The following is a 10,346-nucleotide window of genomic DNA, read 5'->3' on the forward strand; positions in this document are numbered from 1 at the left end:
TGATTCGTTCACGATTAATCTCAAATGAATGCTTGGTTATTGTAGTGTTCTCTTATAAGCAACGTTATAAGGAACGTATAAGGGCGTTATATTAAGTTCTAGGCCTACATCTTAATCGTAATCAAACTCATTTAATCAAAATTACTCACCTAAAATTGACTTACATTTCCCTGAATGTCTGAAAAGGCCACCGTCAATGTAAGATGTCTGCAACACCAATAAAACGCCCATGAGAACATCAGCTGACTCTATTATGAATGTGATTAAAACATACAATAAGCCATCAAACTGATTACCAATTAAATGGCCATATATTTAGGAATTGCCACTTAGATATTGTCCAGTCTGGTAAAAATGTTACATCCTAATAAAATTCTGTAAAACAAACAAACAAACAAACCAAAATTTCTTTTAAAATGTTTAATATACTGTTTTGATAACTGAGAACACTGAATCTAGTTTCATTCCCAATTTATGTAATATAGCCCTCTATAAACAAGATAAATACAGTATTACCATTCAAATATAACATTTGATCCATATATATAAATAGTATAAATTATGCTCTAATAGCAATTTAAACATGACACTATCGATGTACACGTAAAGTAAAATTCAAAACATGTTTTTGACAAAGTAGAAAAGGTTGAATCTGAAGGATGCTATCATCAGACTCGAGTGCTACAGACTGTAGGGAACATTATTGTGTAGCTACAAATACTGAATGCATATGAATTCATATCAACACTATATGTGAACCCATAGTGTCTCTTAGTACCAGCACTGGTTCTGATTAACGCTACAGCCATTTTTGCAGCTACTTGACTGGAAGGAAACCCCCATCACATTAAGTGGAGGGGAAGAAGGGGCCAAAGAGCTGCAGTATACTTGAACTCCAGCAGGGGGCACCAAACACTGTGTCTGCCCACTTTGTCCTGACACCAGCATTGCAGGATAGGACTGTTGTTGTTGTTGTTGCTGCTGTGATACCTTGTTACAAGAGAGAAAGCACATATACATACATTTTATAATTCAGAATTCAGAACTACATTTCCCTTTTTTTTTTTTGCATCAGTACCTGATAGGAGGATACGGATGGGTAAGGTCCCACAATGCCAGGCTGTGTTTGGGGCAGAATCTGACTTCCCATCATGCCCGGGCAGCCTTGTTGGTTTGACATAACAGGCGGGTATACTGTTAAAAAAATGTTGACAAGTATGTGTGAGATTTTATTAATTGTATAATTATGGACTCAAAATGACAGTCAGTAAAGCACTATCACATATGCTAAAGGTTATTTATTCATGTATTTTTATGCATGTACACACAATACTTGAACCATCTATATCTATGTCTCATGAGAGCTGAAGTGAATAGCAGGAAAAGAGACCGGTTCACTGTGAGACCAGTGCCACCATCTCTTACAGTGTAACGGCCCCCTCCCCTACTATTGTGAGACTCAGGCGTAAAGAATGCAGAGAGGCTTCATGTGTACCTGTTTGTGCATTGTAACTGGCTGCTGCGTATTGTTGAGATGCACTGGGACATTGAACAGGGTAACTGTACACTGAAACCTAAGAAGGGAGACCAGAGTTGACTCATAATTAGACATACAGTGTGACATTACATCGTACCTCATTACTCATTTGTGATGAAGTACCTGGCTGCTCTGCTGACTCTGAGGGGGCGGGGCTGTGGGAGGAGCCAATGTCATTCCAGGGGTTATGTAACTGTCTGAATGGTGAGACGAAGCATAACTGTGGTGAGGCGGAGCATAGCTGTGTGTGGGTGGAGCTCCTTGCATGTAGAATGAGGGCATATCTGGAAGATCCCCTGATGACGACTGGCGACTCAAGTTCATGTGACCAAACTTAGCAGTAATGTCTTCCCTCTAAGAATCAAAAATAGGCTTGTCATGTACTGTTATCAACACTACCGCTCAAGAGTTTGGGGTTGGTAAGATTTTTTAAATGTTATTAAAAGAAGTCTTTAATGCTCACCAAGGCTGCATTTATTTGATCAAAAATACTGTAATATTGTGAAATATTATTACAATTTAAATAACTGCTTTATATTTTTATATATTTTAAAATGTAATTTATCCCTGTGATGGCAAAGCTGAATTTTCAGCAGTCTTTACTCCAGTCTACGGTGTCACATTTTTTCAGGATTCTTTGATGAATAGAAAGTTCAAAAGAGCATTGTTTATTCAAAATAGAAATCTTTCGCAACATTATAAATGTCTTCACTGTCACTTTTGATCAGTTTAATGCATCCTTGCAACTTTTAAATGGTAGTGTATATACTAAATATTTTATGCAAATAACAATATAAATATAAATAATATTAGATAACTAAATAAATAACTAGATTATATTAATACTTATGCCTCACTTACAGTCTGTTCTATTGGGTGTTGCTGGGAGGTAGAAATGTTTAACTGCTGAGGTGGAAGGTATGTCACAGAGGAGTATTGAACCTAAACCAGAAATGAGAGGGCAGATTGTGAATTTTGTTGATTTAAAAAAAAAAAAATCCTAAATAAAATAAATATTTTGGCTGTTTGTTTCTGTAATACAGCCTCATTATAATGTGCAGAATGAGAAATTGATATTCATTTTGATATTTGATAAAAAAAAATTACATTTAACAGTGTTATTAAATTTTTGTGTGTTGTTAAGAGTGAATTTAAAGTTAGCGTTAGATGAAAGCAAAGGTAAACGTAAAAATAAGGCAAATGAGCATGAATAAATATCCCATATCAACCAATAAATAAAATAAAATAATAAAAGTCAGATAAGCAATATGGTATTGATACACTGCGCACCACTAGTCTCTATTATATGTTTCACTTACCTGTGGGACACCATGGCTTGCTACTGGCTGCTGCTGAGGTGGAGGGGGCGGGGCTTGTGACTGTCCTGGGTTAAGCTGGTTACATGGCTTCTGACTTACTGGCGGGTTGTAAACAGCTGGAGTTCCATCAGGATTCAGAAATGGCTGCCCTAAAAGAGATATCCATAGTTGGATGAGAAAGATTATTTGGTGTGTATACAGTCAGTTTAAACCAATTAGTCATCTTCTACTCTGGGAATTGTGAGTGTATGTATGTGTACCTGTATGTGGATTCAATAAGATGCTCCCAGGCGGTATTGATGACTCAGCAGGCACAATAATGTAAGCAAGGCTGTTGTTGGGTGGAGCGTATGATAGAGCTGACTCAGACACTGTTGGATCGATCAGACAGAAACAATGGCAGGTCAGAAACATTGTGATGGATTTTGCACTATTTCTAGTTCACTAATCAAATAAGAATATTTGTGACACTGATCATGTGACTCAAATCATGCTGGAGAGCATCATCAGGTTTTACGAAAACCTGCAGAGTTCATGCAACTCAAGTGCCACTGTCATTAAAGCAAAAGGGAGACAAATTAAAGACATTTTTTGTGATTTTTTTACATAGAACATTAAAATTTTATGCTAATAAACATAATTAGATTTTTGTGTTAAATTTGAAATGAGTATAAAACAAAAGCATTTTAATTAAGACTTCTAAGCCCCACTCTAAATAACTAGTGCCCAGAGTAACATCCAGATTGGCTTTGTGGCCTTTTTTATCTTTTTTTTCTGACATGGACATGAAGGCTGATGTTATTTTTGCACCTGGATTGCAGAGTTTGGAGCTGCTATCTGAACGAGCATGTGCAGATTTAGAGGTACATGTCGGGCTGTCAGAATCTGTGCTGCTCCAAGGTCGAGGGTCATTCCAATGAGAGTCCAGTTCAAAGCTGCTCTGCCTGCTGCCGGACAGCCGTCCTGAGCCATCCCTGTCAAGATGGCAGAAACATGTTTTGTGCCTAGTTTTTGCAAGATATTTGATATTAAATATATCTCTAAATGTATCTAAGTAAGTTGCTGAAAGTTGTTTGAGTTACATTTTCTTAGTTCAGAAATAAGAGAGAAAAAAAAAAGTTGTTTTGATTTTTTTGGGGAATACAACACTTTAAATGTCCCCGATATTACTGAAATAGGTGTCATGAGAAATAACACCCATGTTTGTGACAGCCCTTGAGTCAGGGGAGCAGCCTTTTTTTTAGCCAATCACAAAAGCTTAGCCTCTCAGAGAACACTCTCTGTTCTGACAAACCTTCAGAGGTCGGATGATGGAGAAAAATAATTTCTCACCTAAATAGCTGCCGTCTTCTCTGGGTCTCACTGAGAATACTGCTGTCATCTAGACCTCTGCAAACAGACACACACACAAAAACAGAAATAAAAGAAGAGAACAGTTGAAATGCAGTTCATTGATTTATAATAATTACACTGGTAAAATTACATATTTAAAGGGTTAGTTCTCTCAAAAATGAAAATTACCCATGATTTACTCACACTAAAGCCATCCTAGGTGTATATGACTTTCTTCTTTCAGACAAATACAATCGGAGTTATATTAGAAAATGTCCTGGCTCTTCCAGGCTTTATAATGACAGTGAATGGTGGTCGAAATTTTGAACCCTTTTGAGATTTTAAAGGCCTTTTGTAGTGAATCGATGCATTTGTGTAAGAAAAATATCCATATATAAAACTTTATAAACCATAATCTCTAGCTTCCACTAACTGTTGTATGCGTGTACATGAGAGAGTGGCGTTCCAGCGGATGACGTAGGATGTAGGTGAAGGTGGTTTACAAACTACTGATTACATTTTTTGCTTTACAAAGTTTGTATTTATATTACAGGTTACACTTTAATTTGATAGTCCAACTTTAGACATTCTACTAACTGTAAGTAGCTACAAGTCAACTAACTCTCATTAATGTATTAGCAGACTGTTAGGTTAGGGTTAATAGAATAAGTTGACATGTACTTGCAAAGATACAGTTAGCATATATTAACCATGTAGGGTCAAAAATGATCAAAGACTTTTGCTTTCCTGTCCCAAACCTATCTTCTGTAACAAAAGGGCCATTTGGCATTTCTGAAGACATAGAGGTGCCAAGATGTGTATACACTGGGGTCTACCAATAGTCACAATTTTAGCACAGTGGGGAACGCTGTAATCTGCTAATTGGTCAGTTTGAATGTCTCAGATTTGGTTTTTAGTCACATGGTCAAGGAAGGGATAAAAGAAGATTGTAACTGTTGCTCTGTTTCTTTTCTTTGGTGGTGCTCTCTTCTTGGGGCTCTGCCCTCTCTTCCACTCTCCACCCCCCCCCAATCTCTCTCTTTCTTTCAGGTAACATTTCATGTACATGTTGGGTACAATTAACTGTATATGTTTATCATCCTTCATTTATTTTGTAACCAATTCAAGTGTAACCAGAGTGAAATACTATTAAACCATTTCAAATATAAATTACGTGCCAACTATTCTTGAATCAACATTAACATTGAAGTGCTACCTACTGCAATACAATATAGTCACACAATAGCAACGATCTCCCACATATTTTGCTATTCTAACTGCACTTATTTCCTTTGTTGGTATAAGTAGCAGTGGGTGGTAATAGACAAGAAATGTAGTTTTATACCATCGAGCTAATAACGTTTCTTTAGTCTTCTGCCAATCCTACAGCCTGAACCACTGCAGTGAAACCATGTAGTTGACATGTAGTTGCAAAGTTACGTATAGTTAGTAGAATGTCTATAGTGGACCATCAAAACAGTGTTATATTGCATAATAAATTATATTAAAAATATTTAACTATGTAAAATAATATTATATTTATTTGAATGTGTATAACACTCTGCGAAAGACAAGTAGACTGAAAAATAAAAGAGCACAAAATCAGAGGCCAAGCTTTATTGTTCTACTGTGCTTTTTAAGTAAGTGTTTTCTTACATCCTGTGAGAATATGCGTTCTCTGACTCTCTGGTACTCCTCCTCTCTCTCCTCTATTGACTTGCTCCTCATTTGTTCTTTGAGAGATGGAACCCTGAGCTATAAAAAACAACAGCAGATGTGCAGACACAAATTAACCAGCCGGAAAGATCAGAGCTATTAGAGGAGCTATTGTTCGCTCTTTTGTACCCTAGTGGTAATGTCAGGGGTCAGTGAAGTGTGTATTTGTCCATACCCGACTGTCTTCTTTCTCCTGACTGGTGTCTCTCTTCAGTATTGATCTTCTTTCCTCTGTTTTCTCCTCCTGAACATGTTCAGCAAACCGATGTTCTGGTCTGAAATACATCATGTTATACTCACATCCATTCCTTCATCAAATGTACATATATAATCTCTGAAACAGACACATACATCCTGGAATTGCAGGTTTTGTTGATGATAACCGCTTTTCCACTGTGATCCACATTGTGTTCCAGACCAAAATAAGCTGCAACCCTGTGGACCAGCATCCTGTGATATGAGGACATCTGAGGGAACTTTTTATAGGAACTATAGAGAGAGAGAGAGAGAGAGACATATTATATCACATTACAAACATGTCTATTTCTAAAGCATGCATGGAATGGTACCTGTTGTCTGTCATAAAGTCAGTCATGTCTTGCTCGAGTTTTAGAAGCATCAGTCTGTCCCTGCAATCAAAAAAAAAAAACTGATTCAGCACAAATGGAAGGAGGAGAATGAAGGGATATTTTCAAACTTTTACCCACCTGGGACTGCTTTTCAAAGTAGTGATTAAAAACAACTCCAGATCAATGCCTGTGGAGTCGGTGTACTCCAGACTGGGCTCTAAAAAATACAAGCATGCACAGAATTGCATTTTTCATACGCAAGTTAAGATTAGGACTTTGAATCAAATAAATAAAAATAAATTAATCACCATTTTCTGCAATTAATTGCACGTATTTGCAAATACTATTAAAAGTAATAAATATTCACTACCGTTCAAAGGTCTGGGGTCACTGAATTTTTTATTTTGAAAGAAATTAAAACTTTTATTCAGTGGGGATGCATTAAATTTATCATAAGTGACAGTAAAGACATTCAGAATGTTTCAGAAGACTTTTTTAACACAACATAATTAGAAATGCTTCTTGAGCACTAAATCAGCACATTAGAATGATTTCTGAAGGATCATGTGACCCTGAAGCCTGAAGTAACACATTACATTTTAAAATATATTGTAATAGAAAACAGTTCTCTTAAATTGCAAACATATTTCACAATATTACTGTTTTTACTTTGATCAAATAAACACAGCACTGGTGAGCATAAGAAACCTTTTTCAAAAGCGTTAAAAATCTTACCAACATCAAACTTTTGAACAGTTGTGTATATATCATCAAATTAATTTAGAATCAATACAAAGGAAGTATATTTTAAATTAAAATATCTGCTCATTCCGAAGCTTATTTAAAACAATTGTTGATTATACTTGTTTTTTTTACACTAAACATCCCACATTAATTTCAGAAATTGATGCCATATTTGTCATCATAGCCCTAGTTAAAATGTATGTATTTCATGTGCACATATTTTGTGCAAATATGACACAAATACCTATGCAATGCAAATGATACCTTTAGATAAACTTGTTTTTTTCGATGTGATGTTTGTTTCCTCTTCCTCCTCACTGCACTCAGGACTGTCACCATGGTTACTAGATACAGTTGTCTTGCTCTCTTTTTCCTAGGACAAGACAGAACAGAACTCCTTCACAAACTCTATCAGTCATTCACTTCAAGCATGTAATAGATGTAACTACATATTCAGGATTTGGGGACTAAGTATAATGATTGAAGTATATACCATTGGAAACCTCTTATCGTTTAAACACTAACCAAAACAGTGGTTAACACTGTTCCAGAACAGTTCAACCCAAATATTCAGATGTGTGCAGCACATTTTATGGAGGACGTTTCCTGATCCTGGGAGAGTAGACTACAATGCCGGCTGTTCTGACTCACAGACTGTAAGTACGTTTTTTATATATATAGAATTTGCCACCGAAGATTCAAACGCGAGTTCTGAGCAGTGTAGAGTAGCGCTTGTTGTTTGTCATTTCTCTGATCACAAATGCAGACATGGTTTTATGTTTACGCGGCGCGATACAATGCGTAAAAAGACAGTATAAGTCATTATAATTCGTAATTATGTCCCCACTGGGTGCAACAAATGCCTCGTTTATAATGGGTTTTTGTCTCGTCGCTCCGGCCGGACAGGGCATCACAGTATGGTAGGGGCATAACATTTCTGTCACATGCTTGAGGTATTCGGCCAATCACAACGCACTGGATAGCTGGCCAATCAGAGCACACCTCGCTTTTCAGACCGATGAACTTTGTAAAACTCGACGCGTTTCAGAAAGGCGGGGCATAGAGGAGAAACAATAATGTACAGTATGTGGAAAATAATGTGTTTTTTGAACCTTAAACCGCATAAACACATTTCATTACACCAAATAATGTTATTTTTAGCAACATCATATGACCCCTTTAATGGTAAATGCAAAATTGTAAACGTATCTTAAGTTTATTAATGATACTTACCTTGCTGTTCTCTTCAGTTGATAAAGACTCATCACACACAGCTGTGCTCCGAACTAATTTTCCTTTGGCCTGTAACACATGCACACATTCATTCAATAACCCCATTCTCCACATCACACAGAAAAAGAAATATATTTTTTTCTAGAGAAGAGCTTTCTCAGTCCACATTAATGCTACTTTTGTTATTTCAATTATATTATGCAGTATACTGGACACAAAAAAGATTATTTTTCATATTTTGTCTTTTTTGTATGGTAGTTAAAATACTAAACTGATGCGACATATTGCCAAAAGAAATTGAAATGCTATGTAAATAGCCACTTCCAACTGCCCATGAGCAAAATACATCAATTTATAAATAACATACGTGTAAGATTTCTGATGTTTAAATTGTTATTTATAAATATGATTTTGAACATGTCACTAGTTTCATTTTGTAAATGCAGCCAATAGGAATGGTTTTAATTGTATTGCATTTCTAGATCATTGGATCAACATTACAGGGTGAAAAGTGTAACTATGCTATTTTTAAACTATTTGGACCTGGTCCCAGACTGTCTGAGAGCTGCTAATGTGATTTATATTATGGAGTTGGGTAACTTTATATTATCAGGGGAGTGAATGCAATGTTTACTAATGGTATTTGGACTGAGACACATAACCGTTAAAGTTAAGCAGTCAGTAGCAAATTACATTTACCCACTGACGAGAATGATTCAAAAAGCAATATTCTGCTGAGTATAGCCACATCAATCTAGCATAAACGTCTAGCAAGCTAGAGAGGAAAATAAACTCATAAATGAAATGAATGCTCTACAGGGAGGGAGCTTTAATGATTAAATTCAGTTGCAATCCTACTTTCAGTTTCTTTTTGAGTTGTCCATGGTTATCATCTGATTTTGGCTGCTCAAAGGAAAAAAATAAACAGGATAAAAAAAAAAAATCATAGGAGGAAATGAAGCAAGGAAGAGACTAAAGAGTAAATTGATGGAAGTTGTTGAATCTGTATTATTACCTGGGTGGATTCATGACAGTCCTTTGTGTCTGTGGTACAACATGGAGGTGAAGTCTCCTCCACAGTGCATTCTGGGATATTTTCAGATTCTCCTGTTTCTGACATGTTGAAATTTTCAGATTCAAAGGTCATTAGTCATAGGCCACCATATGCCCCATGACCATCCAAGCCAACTAGTACCAAGACAAGATGTCTTCTTTTCTCTTTTTTTCTTGTTCTGTTCTTCTCTTCTCTTGCCAAAACAGATGGCTAGACAGATTCTTATTCAGTCAAGAAGAGGAAAAAAAATCTCTGTGTGAGGTTTTCACTCAGAACAAAAATCCTTTTCAGATCTCTAAACATTTATTTATTCTGAGCACTATGCAAGGTTTACTTAAATACTCAGCTGATAGTCAGTGTCAAAAAAGCTCAAATCAGCGATTAAACCTATTAAGCATCCAACCAAGTATCAATAATGAGATATCTTTATTTTTTATTCATTCATGAACTGACCTGCCCGTGCTCAAGGTAAAATGAAATTAACACACAACACAGCTGCATAATTGTGCAGTTAAGAGAGCAAAATAAATAGGCTTATCAATGTTTAAAACTGAGGAGAAAACTACTCCTATTTGTTTTAAAGGGGTCATATGATGCTGCTAAAAATAACATTATTTGGTGTATTTGGTGTAATGAAATGTGTTTATGCGGTTTAAAGTAAAAAAAACACATAATTTTCCACATACTGTACATTATTGTTTCTCCTCTATGCCCCGCCTTTTTGAAACGCGTCGATTTTTACAAAGCTCATCGGTCTGAAAAAGCGAGGTGTGCTGTGATTGGCCAGCTATCCAATGCGTTGTGATTGGCCGAATACCTCAAGCGTGAGAAGGAAATGTTAC

At 36.2% G+C, this 10,346-nt stretch overlaps 1 protein-coding gene across 1 annotated transcript in view; it reads right to left on the reverse strand.

The window, feature by feature from the left end:
* Window positions 1-465: 465 nt before the first annotated feature.
* The window catches only part of LOC107696582 (cAMP-regulated phosphoprotein 21-like), a 12,807-nt gene continuing 2,926 nt past the window's right edge, over window positions 466-10,346 (reverse strand). The window contains 19 exon segments of the mRNA XM_016496994.1: window positions 466-990; window positions 1,079-1,194; window positions 1,496-1,574; window positions 1,661-1,891; window positions 2,399-2,479; window positions 2,857-3,005; window positions 3,117-3,227; window positions 3,667-3,832; window positions 4,182-4,249; window positions 5,731-5,767; window positions 5,845-5,943; window positions 6,080-6,179; window positions 6,256-6,393; window positions 6,474-6,533; window positions 6,612-6,690; window positions 7,482-7,590; window positions 8,451-8,519; window positions 9,309-9,353; window positions 9,466-9,725. Coding sequence (XP_016352480.1) covers window positions 772-990; window positions 1,079-1,194; window positions 1,496-1,574; window positions 1,661-1,891; window positions 2,399-2,479; window positions 2,857-3,005; window positions 3,117-3,227; window positions 3,667-3,832; window positions 4,182-4,249; window positions 5,731-5,767; window positions 5,845-5,943; window positions 6,080-6,179; window positions 6,256-6,393; window positions 6,474-6,533; window positions 6,612-6,690; window positions 7,482-7,590; window positions 8,451-8,519; window positions 9,309-9,353; window positions 9,466-9,597 — 2,088 coding nt within the window. The 5' untranslated portion in view covers window positions 9,598-9,725 and the 3' untranslated portion in view covers window positions 466-771.

This window comes from Sinocyclocheilus anshuiensis, unplaced genomic scaffold (assembly GCF_001515605.1).
Source record: "Sinocyclocheilus anshuiensis isolate Anshui unplaced genomic scaffold, SAMN03320099.WGS_v1.1 scaffold590, whole genome shotgun sequence".
NCBI classification, from domain to species: Eukaryota; Metazoa; Chordata; class Actinopteri; order Cypriniformes; family Cyprinidae; genus Sinocyclocheilus; species Sinocyclocheilus anshuiensis.